The sequence below is a fragment of the Mobula birostris genome, chromosome 1 (assembly GCF_030028105.1).
Source record: "Mobula birostris isolate sMobBir1 chromosome 1, sMobBir1.hap1, whole genome shotgun sequence".
Taxonomy (NCBI): Eukaryota; Metazoa; Chordata; class Chondrichthyes; order Myliobatiformes; family Myliobatidae; genus Mobula; species Mobula birostris.
Genome location: NC_092370.1, coordinates 151,797,742 through 151,820,695, shown reverse-complemented (window position 1 = coordinate 151,820,695; position 22,954 = coordinate 151,797,742). Strand labels below are relative to the sequence as shown.

General features: G+C 44.9%; 1 protein-coding gene across 6 annotated transcripts in view; it reads left to right on the top strand.

Moving 5' to 3' along the window:
* ptgr2 (prostaglandin reductase 2) overlaps positions 1 to 22,954 on the top strand; it is a 56,830-nt gene that overhangs the window by 4,098 nt on the left and 29,778 nt on the right. For 4 of the 6 annotated variants that reach the window (XM_072264136.1, XM_072264104.1, XM_072264113.1 and 1 more), the window contains exons 2-3: positions 3,503 to 3,570; positions 21,451 to 21,569. In XM_072264136.1, the coding sequence (XP_072120237.1) occupies positions 3,531 to 3,570; positions 21,451 to 21,569 (159 nt within the window). In that variant the 5' untranslated portion in view covers positions 3,503 to 3,530. Of the gene's footprint in view, positions 1 to 3,502; positions 3,571 to 21,450; positions 21,570 to 22,954 lie in introns of those variants that run through there. The other 2 variants (XM_072264121.1, XM_072264128.1) reach the window with 2 other exon arrangements.

The window sequence follows — 22,954 nt, the reverse complement described above, 5'->3', positions numbered from 1 at the left end:
AAACAAATTTCTGTTGACTAGGCAACATCTATAATTAATATTTCTGTTGAATAACATCTGATGACAAGTCAATGAGCTGAAACGTTGGCCGTTATTTTAACACAGATGTGGATATTTCCTAAGAAATGGGAGTAGGAGTTGGGACACATCGCACTACCACCCAGCAAGGTCTTGGCTGATCTTGTATCTTGTCCTCCCAATTTAGCATCATCTACGCCATCATAATTGCAGGAGGAGCGATGATGGTGACTTGCTGTGGGTAACAAAACAATGACAGATACCTTTAAGGCCCAAGTACCCAATACACACGCCTAATTTAAGATAAATGCTCTGTAATGTTTTAACCAGCATTAAAATGTGTTAATAAATGCATTTAAAAGATCTAAGGATTGTGGTTGAAGAGTCGCCCTATAACACATTGTTCATATAATATGAATTGGTTTCTTGAAGTGTCAAGTGGCTCCTGGATGTTTGCCTATTTCAACTGGTGGTTTAATGGGGAGCAGTTGATTTACACAGCTGTACCTTCTGACTTCAAAACCATGTGTCCGTGTATTTAATGACAGTAATTTGAACCCCCACCCCTTGTTATTTTGTCATCGTCCCCCTTCCTTTCCAATCCATAAGAAGGGTCTTTTGCCTGAAACTTTCTTTGACTTGTATTCAGTTTTATGGCTGCTGCCTGACCTGCAGATTTCCTCCAGAATTTTGTATGTGTTATTTGAACTGTATTTTTGTGGTTCAGTTGTTCTGATCAACTATACACCTTCTGACTATTGCATGCTCCTCCCTACAAATGCCTAAATGGAAGTCAAATTGAGTAACAACACAATTAGAAAAATTATCATAGGAATTTCCATTGTTGTAGTAATCTTGAAGAGATAAGCAAGTATGTAGCAAATTTAAAAATAACTTTGTGTGACATTATTGGTGTTTTTCTTTCCTCTTTTCCCCCCCCCCCCCCAATAGACAGATGACAGGTCATTTGGGTTGAAGGGAGATAATGTAGACAGTGGTGATTAATGAGAGCAGCTGGTCTGTCTTTGCGTTTGTGAAGGAAGAGGCTGCAAGGGAGAGGAAGGTTTGAAGTAAAGTTGGTTTCTTCTGCTGGCTTGGCTATTGTGAAACATATTGTTTTATGGAGATGTGATAACTTTGAATCCTTGTACAAAGAATAAGGAATTAAAGCCTTTTCAGCATCCTTTTTGACTTGAGTGCCATGCTTGAGGACTGGTTAACTAGTGCTTTTAATGCCAGACTGGAAATTGAGACTCTTTCTTGTTTATGGCTGATTCTCAGGCTCAACATCAATTCTAAACAACACACATCAAAGTTGCTGGTGAACGCAACAGGCCAGGCAGCATCTCTAGGAAGAGGTACAGTCGACGTTTCAGGCCGAGACCCTTCGTCAGGACTAACTGAAGGAAGAGTTAGTAAGAGATTTGAAAGTGGGAGGGGGAGGGGGAGATACAAAATGATAGGAGAAGACAGGAGGGGGAGGGATGGAGCCAAGAGCTGGACAGGTGATTGGCAAAAGGGATATGAGAGGATCATGGGACAGGAGGTCTGGGGAGAAAGACAAAGGTGGGGGGAGAACAGAGGATGGGCAAGGGGTATAGTCAGAGGGACAGAGGGAGAAAAAGGAGAGTGAGAGAAATAATGTGTGTATAAAAATAAATAACGGATGGGGTACGAGGGGGAGGTGGGGCATTAGCGGAAGTTAGAGAAGTCGATGTTCATGCCATCAGGTTGGAGACTACCCAGGCGGAATATAAGGTGTTGTTCCTCCAACCTGATTGTGGCTTCATCTTTACAGTAGAGGAGGCCGTGGATGGACATGTCAGAATGGGAATGGGATGTGGAATTAAAATGTGTGGCCACTGGGAGCTCCTGCTTTCTCTGGCGGACAGAGCGTAGGTGTTCAGCAAAGCGTCTGCGTCTGGTCTTGCCAATATATAGAAGGCCACATCGGGAGCACCGGACGCAGTATATCACCCCAGAATATCAATTCTAAATGGACTTTTAAGTAATTCTGCAACTTCATCCTGAACCATATCAGATTATCCTCAGAATAACCTGCGCCAGTTTAATGGTTAGGGATATTTCTCTGCTTAAAGGTAAAAATCTTGTGAAGCTATGGCCACTTCCAGAGAATATTCAGCCCAGTGGCTGGTGTTATTTCATCCTGAGATTTTGTGTTGGTTATGCACCCGGTAGTGATATAATTTTTCCAGAGTTTCCGTACATCGAGGGCAGCATCAGTACCCACAGCCTGATGAATGCATAGAGAAGTATACTTTAAATCATAGGCCTTGCGTGCTCACCCTGGTCGCAAAGCTGGATGAGAGGGCTGGACTGGGAGGAAAAAGCACTTCCTGGACATTTGGGTTTTTGGATGGCCAGGAGTAGTATCTAATATTATTCTCACCTTGATTCATCACACCGATATTTCTATACCCTTCGTGAGAGGGCGTAGTCTGCTGTGGCACAGGTTTGTGCCCCTTTAAGGCAAGAGGATTCTTTGAAAAATGATGACAGAGGCTTTTCTATGTGCCCAGCAGTATGAAAGCCTGAAGCCTTTTGTACGTTATTACTTCCACCATGTTTTGTTGGCAGCCCTTATCCACTGATGCTGCCTCTCCTTGTAAGCTCACATCTACTCCTCCCCTGCATTCTTACTGCCTCCTTTGCAGCCTCAAAAGGTCGACCGTTCCTCTCCTCAGCACACCTGGCTGGCTGAGATCCTCCAGTGTTTTGTACATGTTACTCAAGATTTCCAGTATCTGAGTTTGTGTACCTGTAACAGAAGTGCTTCAGGCTGTAAATGTTTTTTGTTTTGGGCCATCCCTATGCTTCCTGTCTTCTATTTGAATACACGTTGTTTTTCCTGAATCTTGGTTTGAATTCATTAGAGCCAGCAGGGACTTTTTTTTTCATTCGTTCCCTCTTGAATCTCATTTGCATGCTAATTTTAAACTTTTAGGATCACTAAAAACTAACATCTCTTTTGCTTTGGATCTTATGAATTATTAGCCGTGCAGCTTCCTGACTGCTGTCCATTGTTTCTAAAACTTTCACTTTTTGTACTAATGTCATCACTTTGCCTTTTTGGTGTTTCACTAGTTGAATTATGCTATGGTGCTTTAATGGTGAGTTAAAATTTAAATGCTAAACGTGGAACTTGAAGTAGCATATAATGTGTAGTAACATAGAGAATGTGTAGTAACATAGAGCATGTGTGGAACAGGATGGAATGCTAATAACACTTTGCTCCCACTCTTGTGTGGAGGCATTTCAAATCTTATTTCACTGATTGTATTGGGGCGGTGGTTGGTGTTGAAGGGCAGGGGAAGGATTTGATGGCATTTGGGTTTGCTAGTCCACAGAATTACAAATAACAGATACTGAATGTACTCTTGCTTTTTAAACTTTAAAGCATTTTTGTTGCGAATGATCATTTCATAGACATTTCCATATTAAAAGGGAATCTCATTCCTTCTAGGTCAGTTTTTGTTTCATTCTCTTCACAAATGGTGTCGATTCAGCAAGTTGTATTGAGCTCTCGACTGGGTGAGTGCCATTTCAGCCATACTATTTTACTTTGGCGTTAAGTCCAAATGAAGGGTGAGGTCTTTGCTTCGCAGGTTAAGCAGAAAATTGAAACCGATCTAGAGAAGATCAGATACTGAAAGAGTTAGGTTTAAGGAGGAGTTGGACAGAGATGGCGCTCAGTACTCTTGTGTCGGAGAGCTGATCAGAGCTCGAAGTTTTCTGATGACTCAGAGTCAGACTGTGGTCGGCATGGCAGGGAGAGTTTTTCTTCCTTCTCCTGTCTGCGTGAGATATGGGACATTTGAGAGACTTTGAACTTTTACTGTGCTCGCGGACTTCTTCATCAAGTTATGGTATTGTTGCACTGTTGTAACTATATGTTATAATTATGTGGTTTTGTCGGTTTTGTCAGTTTTTTTCAGTCTTGGTCTGTCCTGTGTTTTGTGATATCACACTGGAGGAAATATTGTATCATTTCTTAATGCATTCATTACTAAATGACAATAAAAGAGGACTACGTGTCTTCATAATCAAAAAGTCTAGAGAATGAATTCCCAAGTTTTAAGATTCAGCAAATGAAGGCATAGCTACCAATGACAAGATGTAAAGAAAATTCTGATTGTAGTTGTAGAGGAGGTGACAGGAAGTGGCAGAGGGATTTGTAGATGTTGGAAAGAATTTTAAAATGGAGGCATTTGTAAAATGGGTCAATGAACATGAGTTCAATCTACTTGGTGCAGGGAAGTAGTTAAGATTTCAAATTTCGAGAGCAGAGGTTCTGAGAAGACTGAAGACGGATGAGGCCTGTATACACAAGGAGATGGAAAGAAATTCATTTAACAGCATTCAGTTGGATTTTTTTTTGCAGTTTTGAGCTTCCAGTTTTAATGTTGATAGTGTATTTTTTAATTGTTAGGGCTTTCCAGTTTTCAATTCACAGCTTCAATAGATATTTTGTGATGGTTAAATTAGAATACATAAGCTAAGGCCTGTTGAAGTGGGAGGATTTCAGTAAGGGGTAGCATGGTTTAGATTTTTCTTTTCCATGCCTCAGTGGAACAGCAGCAGATTCTCCTGGTAATTCATGCCTTATCATTTCCTTGTACTTGATGGTTACAGTATTTTCCTGTGTCATAAAGTGACTTGCTGCACTTTCAGATTGTTAATGTGTAATGAGGTTGTGAGTGATTACAGTTTGTTGCCTCGTTGCAAGCTGTTATCTTTGACAAAGTGGGCAGCACTCTTCTGAGTCAAAGGGTCATGGGTACAATTCCCAGCCTGGAATCTTGAGCACAAAATGAAAGTTATTTCTTCCACTGAGCACTGAAGGAATATTGCACTGTCAGAGCGAGTGCCTATTAAGGGTGGCATTTTTGACTGGGAGAGTAAATCAAGCTCCGTAGCTCCTAGAGGATGTAAGGTCTTCTAGTTATTGTTCTGGTGCCCTGTTCAATTCTTATGCCTTATTAAACCATTAAAATAGAGAATCAACTTGTATTATTACTGTTTGTAGACTGTGCATGCAAATTAGTATATATATTTCTTAATTGCCACACTTTGGGATCTCCTGAAATTCACTAATAAATCTTTCAGTTGTGTCACCATATAATGTGTGTTGAAGACAGTGGCGTGCAGTCAGTGAACTGTGCTCTGTGGTCATTGGACTTGAAGCAGGACACCCTGAGGCCCTTTTCATCACTGGTGATTTCAGTCAGGCCAATTTCAAGTATATTACCAAAATACTTCCGGGAAGTCTCCTGTCCCAAAAGGGGCCCAAACATGCGTGAATCTGTGGAATTCATTGTCACAGATGGCTCTGGAGGCCAAGTCATTGAGTATATTTAAAGAGGAGGTTGATGGGTTCTTGATTAGTCAGGGCATCAAAGGTTGCATGGAGAAGGCAGGAAATCGGGTTCAAGGGGGTTAATAAATCAGCCATGATGGGATGGCAGAGCAGGTTTGATGGGCTGAGTGGTCTCGTTCTGCTCCTATGTCCTGTGGTATGAATCAGACCACCAGGCTGTGCTCCTTCACTCTGCACACAAACAGAAGTTGAGACACGAGAATCTAATACAGAAAATTATAGTGCTGGTTTGAGGAAATAGATCAGCTTCTGGTGACTGCTTTGAGTCAGTAGACTGATCCACATTCAAAACCAGTTTAGATGAGTATGTCACAATCACCATAGACTTTGTCAGTAAGTGTGTTGAGGATTATGTACCAAAGAGGACAATTTGGGTGTTCCCAAATTGGGAACCATGAATGATCGGGGAGACCCACTTCCTACTGGGATTTAAAACTGAATGAACAGGGGGACCCACTTCCTACTGGGATTTAAAACTGAATGAACAGGGGGACCCACTTCCTACTGGGATTTAAAACTGAATGAACAGGGGGACCCACTTCCTACTGGGATTTAAAACTGAATGAACAGGGGGACCCACTTCCTACTGGGATTTAAAACTGAATGAACAGGGGGACCCACTTCCTACTGGGATTTAAAACTGAATGAACGGGGGACCCACTTCCTACTGGGATTTAAAACTGAATGAACAGGGGGACCCACTTCCTACTGGGATTTAAAACTGAACGGGGAGACAAACTTCCTACTGGAATTTGAAACTGATGTTGAAATTGGGTGACCCTGACCTATGCAAGAAATTAGAATATGACCACTGAAAAGCCATCAGGGATGCCAAGAGTCAGTATGTCCAAAGTAAATTCCTAGTAGTGGCAGGGTTTATTTGCAATTACAGGCTACAAAACAAAGTTGGGCAGCATCACTGACAACAGCACATCCTCTGCTGGTGAGCGCAACACGTTCTGTGCACAGAATGGATTGGAATGTCACCATCAGCCGCGACTGTCTGATACGCAGCTCAGCCCACCATTATGGAGAGTGAATCCGCAGAAAGCATTTGGCCCAGACACTGTCCCTGGTCACGTCCTTTCATCCTTTACAGATTAGCTGGTGGAGGGTATTTGCAGACTTTAAATCTCTCCCACCTTCAAGTTGAGTTTCCTACCTGCTTTAAGCAGACCACTATCACTCCAGTACGTGTGAAACAAGTAACATTCTTCATGACTACTGCCTGGTTGCTCTGATATCCATCATCGTGAAGTGCTTTGAGATGTTTGTCATGGTACAGATTAACTCTGACCTCCCACACAGCTTTACTGTGTAACAGGGCCAAATCTCTAGCCCTGAAGCATCTGGACAGTAAATGTATCCATGTTAGACCATTGTTTATTGACCACAGCTTGGCCTTCAATACTATCATTCCAAGCAAACTCATCTCTAAATGCCCAGATCTGGACTCAGCTCCTCCTTTGTCACTGGGTCCGCTGCTTCCTGATCAATAGACTGCAACTAGCAAGGAGCAACACCTTTGCTCTGATTATTCTCAATATTGGTGCCCCACAGGCTGCTCCCTATACACTCACAACTGACCAGATTCTTCTCCAATTGCATCTACGAGTTTGTGGATGATCCCACTGTAGTGGACATTTCTCATGTAACGTCAAGTTTGGTACAGAAAGGAGAGAACCTAGTGACATGGGGTCATGACAACAACTTTTCCCTCAATGTCACCAAAGCAAAAGAGTTGGCCACCTGCTTCACAAAGGGTGAAGCAGTGCACACGCATGCTGTTGCAGGCAATTGGGTTTGTGGACTGGCCAAGGGGACAGAAGACATCATCTACAGGTGAGTTTTGACACTCTTCAACAAAGGAAGACAAACATCAAAACATTCAAGTTGCACATATGCTCCTTTAAAAGACGATGTTGGTGGTGCTTTACAGGCGGCAAACTAAACTACTAACTATGCTATTAATTACACTTTTTCTGAGCTGCAATTCTCAGCCTGTAACTCGCCCTTCGGGAGTTATGCTATTGAACCGTCAGTACAACCTGGCACTTCTGTGGTATCCTGAGGGATCCAGTGAACTGGACTCTTGAGAATGTAGGTACAGCCTCGGCGGGCATTGCTGGAGCAGACCTGAGCCTGGATCAAAGTGGCAGGGCCCGGGCCCAGGCCCAGGCCCAGGCCCAAGAGAGGAAAAACAAACCGATGTTTAACCGTTGCAAGAGCAGAGATGGGGCCGGATCAAAATGGCTGGGCCTGGGCGTGGAAAACAAATCAATGTTTGGCCAATTTAAATGCTGAGCCAGATTTAAAAAGGTCAAAGCATCAAGGCTGAGAGCAAAGGATGAACCTGTGTTTAGCTGGCTACTCTGAGGTTTACTTGCCTCAGAACTGAACTGACTCGGCAGCTGTGGCCTGCAACCATCAGCAGTAGTCTGACCAGTGCACTGGCTCATGGTTGTGGCCTGCAACCATCAGCAGTAGTCTGACCAGCGCACTGACTCGGCAACTGTGGCCTGCACCATCAGCAGTCGTCTGACCAGCGCACTGGCTCATGGTTGTGGCCTGCACCATGGGACTTCTGGACTGGTTTCTTTCACCTCAGTGCTGAACTGGCTCTGTGGCTGTCAACTTGCTTTTGGGGGCCTTGTTCACGTTCTGTGTTTTGTTTGTTTACCTTTTATTGTTTGCACGATTCTCTTTTTGCATGTTGGGTGTTTGGTCTTTGTGTGGGTTTTTTTTAATGGTATTTCTTCATTTTGTGGCTGCCTGCAAGAAGACAAATTGTAAGGTTGTATATGGTCTACGTACTTGTACTCATCTAAGTGTGTGCCTGAGACCTCCATCTGCAACACACTTCCAAACTTACTGTGGTGTGGTTCACGCAGCCCACAGTCTGATATTGACCCAGCGAGACCACCACACATGCTACATTTATATGGTAGCAGTACTTTCTTGCTAGAAGCTAGTATCATGGCACTAGAGTCAGTCAGTGGAAGGGCTGCAGCGTTCTTCAGATAGGCTAGTTGATAACTAACGTGGCAGCAGTGACTTTCAATTGGCAGATAGTGTTAACTTCCGCACTACATTCCACCCCTCTAAAAGATGTGACACTGACACCTGGCCTTCAGGCTAGTATAACCCACGTGGATGCCCCATTATGACATGGAACTATAATACCCAATACCCAGTAGACTCCCCAGTGTAACACAGTAGTCCACCAACCTAGTGCCCCATTGTCTTGACATTTAGCTGATGCATATGCAAATGTCTCATGGTCACCATTTTGTAAAGGTGTGCTTTGAACTTCAATTTACTGCTTGCAATTTACAATTTGCATTAAAATCTGAAGACTAGTTCTTGTTTGAATTAATATCTGTTATATTCACATGACTTCAGAATACTTCCAAACATGCCATCCCTCCTCTTGGCCCCTGGACAGAAATCTGTGCCAGGAAGGGCAAACCTGTAGGAAGATGTAATTAAGTAGGGTAGTGAAAGTGCCCTTCACTTCAGATCCCTTGCTCAATTTCTAACCTATCACGTCCCAATATCTATCTACACTATCTATCATCCCTAATTGGCTGTCTACAAGACTAAGCAGTAATGGCATTAAAACATTCCAGAAATTTGATCATGTCTTGGGCACTTCTGTCTTCTCTATTTCAACCAGTCTTTAAAATGCAACTTTATCATCTGTGTGCTTGTTGCCTCCTTCCCTACTGACCCATTACACTTTGATCACATCCTTAACTTTACGTCTTCAATCTCTGATAGCTAAAACTGTCAGTAGTTACTTTGTGGGCAGGGGTATCAGCAAGGTAACTTTGTTTCATGTTTGCATTCCATGCAATAACAGGAGGTAATCAGAATAATCAGACAACCAGCCTCTGCCCCTTTGATCTAAATGCGTGTTTGGGGTGGTCCCTGTTTGAGAGACTGCAAGAACCTCACCCCAATGGCACTGTACCCAGACTGTCCTTTTGATCAGGGGTCCCCAACCTTTTTTGCACTGCAGACTGGTTTAATATTGACAATATTCTTGCGGACCGGGTGGGGGGGGGGGGGTGTTGATCATGACCGGAATATAGGTGATAAGTCAACTATAAGTCATTTATAAGTGTCTAATACACTTGTTACATGCTCAAGGAGATTTTTTTTTGTGAGAATGCTGTAATGGTCTTTTGGAGGTCACCTGTGTGATATTCCCACTGATGTGAGGTCACGTGATGACATGTGCCCTGTGACTATATAAGGGTCGACTCAGGTGACGCAGTAGGTTTTTGAGTTTGTAGATTTCCAGGTAGAACGTGTTGTGCCTCCGTTTCTGTTGCATGTTTGTTTTTGTGACGCAGTTTCATTTTTAAAATGGGAGGTGCGTTCTCTTACAAGGTATTGTATTTGGACTGGGAATTTGTGGCTGGAAGTGCCAATTTACTCAATTCCGACAGTTTTGAAGGGAGAGTGAAGAATTCATCGAAATGAAGGATCGAGAGCAGTCGGTATCGTTTGGCAGTTTAATAAAGAATCGACCTTATTGAATCTTCGTTGGAGAGAACCTGCATTGAGATAACTCTTGCAATAGGGCAATGAGTTCATGCAAAAAGGTGCTCCCTCTCTAAAGGAATTTAAGGTCAGTCAATTTAAAGTGTTTATTTTCGGCATCGGGAATCCCATGGACAGAACCAGCAGTAAAAGTGCATCGGTGAAGAAATCTTTCTCCAGAGAAGTCTCTCCCAATTGAATGCATAAAACTGTTGGACTTTCGAAGTTATCGCCTTAAGAACTCTATCTGACTGTATCACTTTAAGAACTGTTTTCAGCATTTAACGCTTTCCGAACCAGAGCCGAGTGGCAAGTCTCCGGTTAAAGTTTTCCTTTGTTTTTTTTTCCTTATCGTTTATACGTGTTTAATAAATGTTTGGTTGTTTTTATATATCCTGTCTCGATTAATATTCATTGTTGCCGGTTACGTAACACACTCAATTTTGTTTCTAAAAGGGTTTATCTAATGAATTTAATATTAAATACAGCGCATATTTTCCTCACATGGATATAGTGATAAGTCAATTATAAGTCACTTATAGGTCAATAGCATTATAATATTTTAAGTAACGTTTTGATATTCAACACAGCGTATATTTTCCTTGTCTGAACATACAAAATCATTGCAACACACCAATATCGCTGAATCAATGGGAGCCCTGGGCTTGTTTCCCTGCAACAAGACAGTCCCATCGAGTGGTGATGGGAGACAGCAATACTCAAAGAGGGTTCCTTATGTCCAGTCTATTCCGCAATTTAGTTTTCGTTGCATTCATTGCAGAAAACCCTGCTTCGCAGAGATATGACGTTGGAAATGGAAGCAATGTTTTCAGTGCTTTTGTGGCTATCTCAGGATATTCAGCCTTGACTTTGATCCAGAATGCCGGCAGAGATGTTATGTCAAACATACTTTTCAGCCCACCGTCATTTGCAAGCTCGAGGAGTTAATCTTCTTCCCACGCTGACATGGATGATTCACCGGGGACATTCATAAATGGGTCACAGACCCATTCCTTTGCATGTCTTGGGTCATTTGCAGTTGGGAAGTAATGCTCGAATTCTGTCGACAGCGAAGATAGGTGATCACGCACCAGCTGTGAGAAAGACGGTGCAGCCTCAGTCTCTCCCAACATCCCAGCTAATGTTGGGAACATGTCAAATATGTCCCTGTCCACTCGCCGTCCCCACTGTAGTTTGGCTTTGAAAGCAGACACTTTTTCTGCCAACTTGAAGACAGTTGTCATTCTCCCCTGAAGTGACAAATTGAGTTCATTGAGCAGGTTGAAGATGTCACACAGATAAGCGAGTTTTGCTATCCACTCCTCATCACTGAAGTTTGCTGCCAGTGGTGACTTTTTTCCTGTAAGAGATCTCTGTAGCTGCTCTCTTAACTCAAACCCTGGCCAGGGCTCTCCCCCTTGATAGCCACCTGACTTCAGTGTGTAAAAGAAGGCGTTTATGCTCTGCATCCATTTCCTCACAAAGCTGCTCAAACAGCCGTGAGTAAAGGGCTTTTGCTTTGATGTGATTGATAACTTCAACAACGTTGAAGCTTCTCCCAACAGTTCATGGCACATGTCCTTGGCAGCAGGCAGAATCAATACTTCACCAACAGTGAAAGGCTTCTTAGCCTTAGCAACTAAGTACGACGCTCTCAGAGCAGCAGCATTTGTGGAGGTGGTGGCTCTCAGCATCTGCTTCTGTCCCGCTTGCTCAAAAAAAACTCAACGGGTTTGTCTTTAAGTGCAGGGTGCTTGGACTCAAGGTGCCGAAGCAGTTTTGAGGGCTTCATTGCCTCATTAGACAGCTTGTCCCCATATATCACACATGGGGGGCTTGGAGCGTGCAAGTCACCGGTCGCAATAAAGCATATTTTATGTACAACTCGTCGTATTTTCTGTTGAAGGAAGCTTGATATTTTTTTTTGCAGTCTCTGCCTCAGCTGTCTCTGCATTATCATTATCGTTAGGCCTTTTATGTTCCCTACCATCTCTTCCAAAGAAACTCTCAAGCAAAGTTTGTTTTTATTGACTCATCAAGTATTTGTAGGTTAATGACTGACTGATGACCTCGAGAGGCTAATGACTTCCTGTGCATTCAAGTTCAACAGTGGGCGTGACAGAATGAGGAAAGGTGCAGCTGACTCGTATCATTTCATGTGTCGTTTCATATTGCCAAATCATATCGTTTCCTCGCTTTTCACATGCTCTGCAGCCCGGTACCGGTCCGCGGCCTGGTGGTTGGGGACCACAGCTTTTGATCGCTGGCCTCAGACTGCTGAAGTGAGGGGTTAAGGTTATCAGTGGACTCTCCAGCCAGTTGATCAGTGTAGGTTACACTTGCATTCTAGTAGACAGGAATGACCTCAATCCTAACTACTTGCATTTTGAGACACCTGCTGTGACTGTCTTGACCTTACAAAGTTCTTTCCGAAAGAACTAAAGCTCAATCAGTTGACAATACTCATTTTTTAAACTTTCTGAAACATTATTGTTAAGAAAAGCCATGTTTCAGTTCACTCCCCAAATGTTCCAATTTCCCTTCAGAAACAAACAAATCACCAATTTCCCAAATTGTCAATGTCTTTCAGAAAAGAGGGCATCCCATATCTGTAACAGAAGCGTAGATTTCCGTCATCTTGACCTGCATTTCACATGACTAGTACAGAATCTGGGTCTCAAATCAATTCCATATAAAGAAACAAACTAAAAACACAGACAAAACAAAATCCATCCTTCCTTCAGGGCCTTTGCGAGTTACTGGAAGCCCTAAACAAATAAGTTTATTTCCACAGTGAAGGAGAAAACACATGACAGCCTACTGTCACCATTACTGAGCTGAACTCGCATGTGGCCACACATTAGCAACATTTGGAACATATAAACCAGTCACACCTCAAACCATTTCAGAAAATGACTTGCTCTTGAGGGTTAACTCATTACCAAACTATTAGGCATCTGTTTTGTTGTAAACAAGCACCCCTCCACAGTCACAGTCTGTCCATGATCCCCTGGTGGATCTGCTCCATCATTTTACCTGTGACCAAAGCCCTCAAGCAAAGGATCTTAGTCCCTTCCTCTTCCAAGCCTTCCAGGACTTTAAATTCAATAAGGGAGGGATACCTAACTTTAACCTCTGCCACTTGATCCCATATTTATCACCCCCTCGGGAAGCGGGTGGCATTCTCAGTGCACTGTTTATCGGGTGGTGGAGCGACAGCTTCCCCAGGGCACCCACTTCTCCGTTAGATAAGATAAATCTAGCCCCCTCCATATGCCACATCCTCAATAGCCATGTGGCCAGCCAGTTACTCCCTCGGCTTTTGTCCATATCTATCTCAATTCCACCAGTTCTGTAACAGAAACACTCATTGTTGCCATCTTAAAGAGGCCCATTATGCTGTCTACCCCATCTTGTCCCGCGGAGGTGGGACGGGCCATGGGCCAAAATCCCCTCCCCTCCCCAACGGGGTATGAGACTGCATGGTCACTGGTCTAACCTCGACTGGCTCTGCCACATAAGGGGCAAGGGCAATCACTTTGCGGGAATTACAGACTCTCCTCTAACCTCTCTTCCCTGTCCTCCATCCACACGTCAGGATCATCTTCCTGCAGCATCAGGGCTCGGGCCTTAATGGGGTCCAGTTGTCGAGCAGGCTATTTGGTACCCTTGTCATCCAGTTCTTTAGTCTGGGTCTGCTGACCGGGCAACCTCCCCTGTGGTAATACTGCACTGATTCAACACCTCCACCTCATTCTTTCTTGCTCCTTCTGCAAAATCATCTCATACTGTTGCTTTATGATAGTCACCGGAAGCTGTAAATCTCCCTCATGGCTTCTCTTGCTAAATGGGAGCCCTATCTTCAGGTTCAACTTCAAATCTAATTATCATTGAACCACTCATGGGTATAGCCAAACAAAACAGTGTTCCTGCAGGGCCAAAGTGCAAACCACATTACCAACAGCACACAAAATACTGAACTCCGTATGGATTCCAGTGTGCCCACAGATGCTTCTACTGTCCCCCACACCACCTCCAGCATCTCCTCCCCTGGGCCACTGCAATAGGTGACCCTGCTGTAAGGGCCTAGTCCTCACTATAACTGAGGCCACACAGCTTTCCCCCATCAGTCTTTCCAGTGAACCAGTGATCTGCATTTCTGCTGTTTTATATTACGTGTGTCCAGCAGGGCTTGCGATCACAATAAAAACATCCAAGGCAATCACTCACATTGCACACCATTCAACAATACAACAGCAGTACAGCTCCATCACTATTTAGCAACTCACTGATGGGATAGTCTTGTAATGTTCTTGGTATCTAGCAGTGCCTAGCAGTGGCTTGTGATCATTTTTAAAAAAAACATACAGGATGAACAAATACACCTTTGACTGGACCCGGAATGGCTGCTGTGTCTAAACTCGCAGCCATTTTGTTCAGCACAGACACAATATGGTGCCCCATTTTCACTCCGTGGGAGTCCAGCTTGTTTGACCAGTCCACTGTCATGCTGTGGTTTGCCAGCAGGTTGGCAAGACTTGTGAATCCCGCACTGTTACCAGTCTACCCTGGGACTTGGCATTCCTCACAGAGAACGTTCTTGTTCTAATTCCTGCTTTTCAACATCTTAAGCAGTTTTGTCTTCTGTTCCATTACAAAATCGTTGCCAACTATGCCAATCATTTGCAAATTAGGTAAATAGGACAGAAGATGCCAATTATGAGTAAGTTTTAACTATTTATCAACAAACAAAGACAAACACTAAAACATAATTACACAGATATTCATCCAAGTGTGCACACACTTCCAAACTTTACACAGCACTGTTCGCTCAACCCAAAGTCTGAGAGTGGCCGAGCGAGAGCACCATGTGTGCTACATTCACTGGGGAATAAAATTGCTTTGTGAGCTAACATAGATTTGATAGGCCAAAATGACCTATGTTGTCAGGATGTATAAAATGGTTGTAACATTCAAGAGGGCATTCAGCAGTCAACAAGTGAGAAATTATGAAATAAATACTGTTCTGGCACAAGATGGATTTTGAAAGGATGGTTGTTTCAGAACAAATTTATTCATCTTTGCCTTAAATGGGAAGAGATTTTACAGAAGACTAAATTTTTGAAGTTCTTTTTTAAAACACCGGATTGCAGTGGAGTTTGAATGATTGGATGTCTTGAATGCCAGTATAGCCAGACTTTTTTTTCTTGTCTGCAGGGGAAGCTGGGGTTATGAGGAATAGGCAGGAAAATGGAACTGGAGAAAAGATGCAGTCTTCGTAATCTCAATAGTGGAGCATGCGCAAGGGAACCTGAAATGTCCTTGTTACTTGTTCTCTCACTTGAGGTTCCTTGCCACTGTTATAACCAGGAGAGGTAGTGGGGACAAGCTCCTGTTACATTTTTCACAATGGCATGTGTTTCAAATAGACTCTAACGACCAAGTCCAGCTCCTGGCCTTCACATGTGGCTTAGCTACTAAGCTGGGCAGAACTGTTTCTACTGAGAGAAGGGGCAAAGGCCCTTACAACCAGTCGCTTCAGGCAGATGGGGCTCATCAGTTGAGGTTGGCAGCTCAGCCAAGAGAAGGAAAACTCTGATCTCAAATCCGTTGCCTTATGGCTATACCCACTCATGGGGAAGGCTTCAGGAATAAACTGTGAGGAGCTGGGGTCCCTAAGGCAGTCCTACGTTGAGTTCAGTGCTGACTGGCAATTTCTGCAAAGCCACTGGTGCCAAGCTGTTGGTCTCTGCTGTTCCTTTGGATTCTTCAGCTGCGCAGAGAGGGAGAGCCTGCTGCATGGACAACAGCTTGCTCTCCTTATCATGCTGCCCTGGCTTGCTTAGACAGCTGGGACGCAGCATCCGTGGTTGACCCTGATCAGTGGAGGTAACAGCAGTGATAGACTGGTGACACATGCCACTAAGTCATAATTACACTGTACTCTATTAATTCACTGCTCTGATCCATCTGTTTAGGCTACTTTCACTCTATAATGAGACCCATTGCAAGCTTGAAGTTATTTGGCCCAATTTGTTTCAAGTATTTCCTTGTCCTGTCTATCACTTCCATCTTCTCACTAAATTGAAACTAATTTTTTTCTCTTAGTTCTGACAAAGACTTCTCAGTCTGAACCATTAACTCTGATCTGCTATTTCCAGGATTTTCTGTTTGTATTTGATTTCCAGTGACAGCAGTTTTTATTAATGTTTTATGCTAATGTTTTATGCAGAAACAAAGCTGCTGCAGCCAATGTTGCTAGTGCAACTATTGTATGCAAGCAGACAGCTGTCTTGTGTGTATTGGTATACCTGGTGTGAATACAGGTTGTGGCCACCCAGCTGGATAAAATCCTCTGTCACCATGATCATAACCCCAGCAGAGGGAGCTATCAGGTTACAAAGAAAGCCTTTTCCAGTCCTTTGGTCTGACTTTACTGCATCCTGTTAAATTAAATTAAGAACTGTCCTCATTTGAACCTCAGAGCACACTAATGTACACTTAAAATGTTTTTATTTATTGATTGAGATACAGTGCAGAAATGGCTGAGATACTGGCTGCATCACCATCTGCATAGGATCAAAGTGAGCTGCTCCATCGTGGACACTATCCTCCATAGTATCCATGACATCTTCAAGGAGCAATGCTTTGAAAAGGTGGTGTCCATAATTGGGGATCCCTATTACCCAGGTCATGCCTTGACACCACTGGGAAAGAGGTACAGAAGCTTGAAGGCACATAATCAATGATTCAGGAAATACTTTTTCCCCTCTGCTGTCCGATTTCTGAATGGACATTGAACCCATGAACATTAACTCACTATCTTTTTATTTCAATTTTTGGACTACTTGTTTTATATATTTACTGTAATCCATGTTTTTTCTATTATGTATTGCACTGCACTGCTGCGGCAAAGTTAACAATTGTCATGACTTACGCCAGTGATATTAAATCCGATTCTGATTCTGAGCAGGCCCACCCAGCAACCCCCAATTTTACCTGGGGCAAATAACTGGATAATTTATAATTAGCCTACCAGTCTTTGGACTGAGGGAGGAAACCCACGCAGTTACAGGGAGAACATGCAAACTCCTTATGGGCAGCAAGGGGAATTGAACCCAGGTCACTGGTACTGCAGGGCACTGTGCTAATGTGCGGACAAAAATCGACATGACTGTAATTATTTCTAACGTACACTTTATTCCCAATGCAAACAAATGGTAATGTCATATGTATATTGTGTGTGTGTAAACAAACCTTGCCCCCAAAACATAATAATGTAAAACATAACACTTAACATACATGGTGAACTTAACCCTTAACAGTCAGGGTGAATTCTGCCTAATGAAATTAAGGAGTCCCTACACCCTGCCCCCCCCCCCAGCAAATTCACCCTTCCAGATGAGGTCAAATGAGCAGGGATCCACAAAACTCAGCCAAGCCTACTCCTGCCTTCACGGCAGGTACTGGGGAGGAAGTACAGTCAATGTCAGACTGTCTGGAGGTGAGGGGCCGGCTCCTCCGTGGGGGCTGTGCCACTTCCACTGGAGAGGCCAGGTCCAAATGGGCAGGCTTGAGACAATCCACTGAAACGCTGTCTGGGATACCTCCAAAGTCTAGTGTAAAAAAAACAACAAAACACGTATTCCCCGCAGGATGGGCCATCATAAGGCGGCCACGGGGGACCCCGATGTCCATCATGATGCACAAATGCGTACTTAGCCTCCTGCAGGCCCGGTGACAGGTGTGACAGTGACAGGCCTTGCTGCGTCGTGGACACTGGAGTGAAAGTTTTGACGCCGATGGCCGCTGCAAAGCGGACTGTGGATGTTGGGGGAAACTCCTGGCACCCGCAGGGGTTGCCCGAAAATGAGCTTCGCAGAAGAGGAAAGGTCTGCCGTGTGAGCTGCCCTTAGGCGCAACGTGACCCATGGCAATCTGTCCACCCAAAAACCATCACTGAGGCATGCACGGAGAGCGGCTTTCATCGAATGGTGGAACCGCTCGCACAGACTGTTGGCCTGAGGGTGACAAGCCGTGGCCTGGTGCAGCGTGACCCCCAGATCACGGGCAACCACTGAGGTGTAAACTGCGTCCCTTGGTCTGAAGAGACATCCGGTCGGATGTTGAACCAAGCAATCCACGAGCCAACGAGTGCTCACGATACCTCTGAGGCTGAAATGGACGACACGGCACTGCCTCTGGTCAGCGTGTGTCCTTACGATGGTAAGGAGGTGTGTAAACCTGTGGGATGGGGGCAGTGGGGCATTCACGTGGTTGAAATGCCGCTCGGACTGCAAAAGGAGCCTTGGCGTGTTGATGCACCTTTGCGCATTGACACCCCAAACAAGCACTAGCCCAGTCCCGGACATCCTCCTTAAGCCCATGCCACACAGACTTTTCTGTCGCCGGTTTCTGTGATGGTCTCTGGCCTGGGTGAGAAAGCCCGTGGACCGCATCGAAAACGTGCTTCTGCCAGCTCGCTGGCACAACCGGCCTGGGTCGCCCCGTTGACACATCACACAGTAACGAAATGCCACTGTCACTGAAAGCAACATCCACCAATTTCAACCATCTGTCTCCTGAACAGCGCCTGCACGCTTGGGTCCAAAACCGGGTCTGCCGCCATCGGAGCGTAGTCCACACCCAAATGGACAGCACCAGTGAAGAACCGGGAAAGGCAGTCGGCCACGAGGTTACGCTTTCCTGCGACTTTCTGGATGTCCATGGTGAACTCTGAAATAAAAGAAAGAATGCTGTCGAGCAGACCAAGATTCAGAGTCCTTAGCTGTGGCAAATGTTAGGGGTTTATGATCCACAAAAGCCATAAATGGACAGCCTCCAGGAGAAAATAAAAATGCTGTACTTGCACTCGCAGGGGCAAAGTTGATGGTTAAAAAAGGTGAGAGGCTGCCATTGCCCAGTCACACTCACATCTACAGTGATGAAATGCTTTGAGAGGTTGGTCATGACTAGACAGAACTCCTGCCTCAGCAAGGACCTGGACCCATTTCAATTTGTCTATCACCATAATAGGTCAACGGCAGATGCGACCTCAATGGCACTTCACATGGCCTTAGACCACCTGGATAACACAAACACCTATGTTAGGATGCTGTTCATCGACTATAGCTCAGCATTTAACACCATCATTCCCACAATCCTGATTGATAAATTACGGATCCTCTGCAATTGGATCCTCGATTTCCTAACCGGAAGACCACAATCTGTGTGGATTGGTGATAACATCTCCTCCTTGCTGACCAACTGCTCATGTATGGTGCTGACCACGCAATCTGATGTGTCCGTGGTGATAGTGATCGGTGCGTCTGGGAGGGGGTGCGCCAACAGCCTGGCATTGGACAATACCTGCTTAATGCCCAAGATCACCTTGAGTATTTCATCTGTCCAGTCCATGACGTGCTTTTCTGCTTTGCCCTCAAGGGTTTCAAAGAGAATGAGCTGAGCCGCTTTGGGGACAATATGGTGATAAAAGTTCACCATGCTCAAAAACTCCTGCAGTGACTGGTCGAGCGAAGTGCTTAATGGCCTCAGCTTTAGCCGGCAGGGGAACTACCCCTGCTGCATTGACACGGTTTCCAAGGACGTTGACCACGGACAGTCCAAGCTGGCACTTCGCTGGGTTGACAATAAGACTGTGCTGACTAAGGTGTTTGAAAAAGATTCTCAAGTGTAAGAGATGTTTGTCCCTAGGAGAGCTGACTACCAAACAAACAGGAATGGCAAATCCCTGCGAACACTGTCCAGGAGGTGCTGATAAGTTTGAGATGCAATCTTCAGCCTGAATGGCATTTGAAGGAACTCAGACGAACCAAACACTGATAACAGCGGCTTTAGGAATGTCACTTGGGTGAACAGGGACCTGGTGATAACCGCGAATGGGGTCCACCTTCAAGAAAATAATTTTCCCTAGCAGGCGGGCAGAGAAATCCTGGATGTGCGGGATTGGGTATCGGTCAGGGGTCATGGCGATAATTGCCACAATGATGTCACCTGCCCCCCGGTTTTTGCACGATGTGGAGAGGGGAAGCCCATGGACTACTGGACTGCTGGACTGCCTGGTGATGCCTCGGCACTCCATGGCATCAAACTTTGCCTTAGTGACAGTAAGCTTCTCCAGGTCGAGGCGCCTGGCAGGGGCGTGAATGAGAGGGCTGGTGGTGAGGATGTGGTGCTCCACCCCATATTCAGCGGTGGGGGAGGAGAAGGTGGGCTTGGTCAGGTCTGGAAACTCAGTGAGGAGGCGGAGGAAGTCGTCGGAGGTGGAAAGGGTGCTGGACAACTTTGAAGTGCTGGTGGCGCTAAGTGTGCCAGAGAGGGAGCAGAAAGTCTCTTTGTTGACAAGGCGCCCATTCTGGACATCAATGAGTAAGGCTGTTGGTGCGGAGGAAGTTGGCCCTCAAAAGGGGTATAGACACCACTGCCAACACAAAATTCCAGCAAAACTCCTGCCTGCTGAAGTACAACGACATCTCATGCTTACCAAAAGTCCGGATGGCGCTCCCGTTTGCAGCCTCGAGAGACGGTCCATATTTCCCAGTTCATTTGTCCAATTTAGACGCGGGCAGGATGGTCACTTGAGCTCTCATATCACAGAGGAAATGGCGCCCGGAAGCAGAGTCTGTAATGAACAACAAACTGCCTGACCTACTGATGCCCTTAGTAGCTAATGGGCGCTGGCCGTTCTGTTTCCCGACTCCTTGAACCCGCAGGGTGGGCAGCACTCCTTAGCTCTTGGCCCAAACCTCGCATGTTAGAAACACGGGGTAGGAGACCGTTGTTGAGCCGCAGCGATTATCTCACGTTCAGTTGGCGGTGTGGCAGCAAAGTCATCCAGCCGTAAGGTTGCACAGGCCCTCTTGGTAATGGAAAACACCTTGTCAGTCTCTTTCGCTAGAGCAGTGAGGTCTTTGAGGGGACAGACAGCCAGCCAGAGCCCATCACACCTCGCCTGGTTGTTGTTGCAGGAAAAGCTCTCTGAAGATGAAACACGGCTGATGTCCACCAAGGGGGGATTGCAGTTGCCTAAGCGGGCAGTGAGAGAAGCCGACAGGCGTGCTCAGACTTGGAAAGTTCGGAAGTCTCTAGGAGGAGTTCCCTAAGAGCCTCATACTGGCTGTCTTCTGGAAGGTGCTGTAGGATGCTCATCACCCTAGTCGCCGTAGAGCTGTCTAACGCTGCGACGATGTAGTAATATTCCGTGTCAACTTCCGAGATTCTCCCCACTGTGAACTGGGCCTCTGCCTAAGCGGACCAAACAGCGGCATATAAATAAATTTAAAAAAAATAAACTGGTTAGGTTTTCATGATACTTCTGACAGTTCATGGCCACTTTTGCTAAGATGAGTTTTATTTTCAGATACCAAAATGAACAAGCATGCTCTGAAGATGATTGCAGTGATAGGGTTTTGGTGGGGGTATTCTCAATAAATGGGTGAAGATCCGTTCTCTTCTCTTGTCTTTAGATAAGAATGATGAACCTGTGGCAGAGAATTTTAGGATGGAGGAGGGTCATCTGCCTGAGGACTTGCAGGACGGCCAGGTGAAAGTTCACACAAGATATCTGTCTGTGGACCCCTACATGGTGAGTAGATATCTGTTGTAAGTTGTAGATAACCCTGGATAAGTGCAGACAAATCAAATGAACCATATGCCCATTCATCCCCAGCTCTATGAAATGACTGGTCAGTTCCACTTCACGGATGAGTTGTTTGTTCCTTTTCAACTTTGCATTCGGTTTCTTTTTGATGCTGTTATTGTACCTGCTGATGTTGTCTCATTAAGGCAGGTTTAAAAGTGAATAAATTCCCAGACCCTGATAGAGTGCATCTTTGGCTTCTCTGGGAGATGGAAGATATTGCTGGGACCCTGATAGATTCTTAACTGTTTGCTGGACATGGTGAGTTGCCAAATGACAGGAGGGTGGCTAATGTGACGCCTTTTGTTCAAGAAGGACAGTAGCAATAAACCAGATAATCACATATCCGTGTGTCAGGATTTTGGGGTCCATCGCCCAGTATGTTTCTGGTTTCTAAGCATTCCAGCCTTGTGTTACTTGTCTGGTTTTTGACCACACTTGCGTCTAGTTATTCTGCTGTGTGAATGGTGCTGTTCTGCGCTCAGTCTTTGAGCCAACGCTTGATAGTCTTATAATCCAGTGCTGTATTCCTTCTGAATGTCTTTTGCCCTTGCCTTGCTACTTTTGTATTTGGGACCTGTGGGGGTTTATTTTAGAACTTTGGATCCAGTCTGTTGTGCATTTGGAACTGCTTGCTTGCCTGCTCCTTTGTGACTTCTGTTTTTTTGTTAGGTTAAACCACTGCCTGGATTTCTGAGTTGGATGTTTGCCTTTGTTTTGGAACTGTGCTGAAAAGGCGAAATATCCAGTAAAGTACCTGTCTGAATATTCATTCCTGCCTCCTGTGTGATTTCTACACCTGTGTTCGTTTCTTACTCGGCCCTTGGGTCATGTGACAGAGTTCTGAACTGCCTTGCTGGACAGTAGACAATAGGTGCAGGAGGAGGCCATTCGGGACCCAAGTTCAAGCCCAGACAGGTCCGACACTGTCCCAAGTTACTTGGAGGAAAAGAAAATTCAGCGATTGGATTAATCTGCACTGTCAAGGGCAGAACTAAGATAGCCAGAATGCCATAGTTAATGAAAGATCATGTCTAACAAACTTGATTATTTTTTTTTTTTTTTTTTTTTGAAGGGACAACAACCCATGAGAGCATAAACACAAAATGCTGGAGGATCATAGCAGGTCAGGCAGAATCTATGAAGAGGAATTAACAATTGATGTTTTAGGCTGAGACTTCATCAGGACTGGAAAGGAAGGAGAAAGAAGCCAGAATAGAAAATGGGGGAGGGGAGGCAAGCTGGCAAGTCACAGGTAAGGGGATGGTAGGTAGGTAAGTGGGGAGGGGGAATGAAGTGAGGAGCTGGGAGGTGATAGGTGGAAAAGTAAA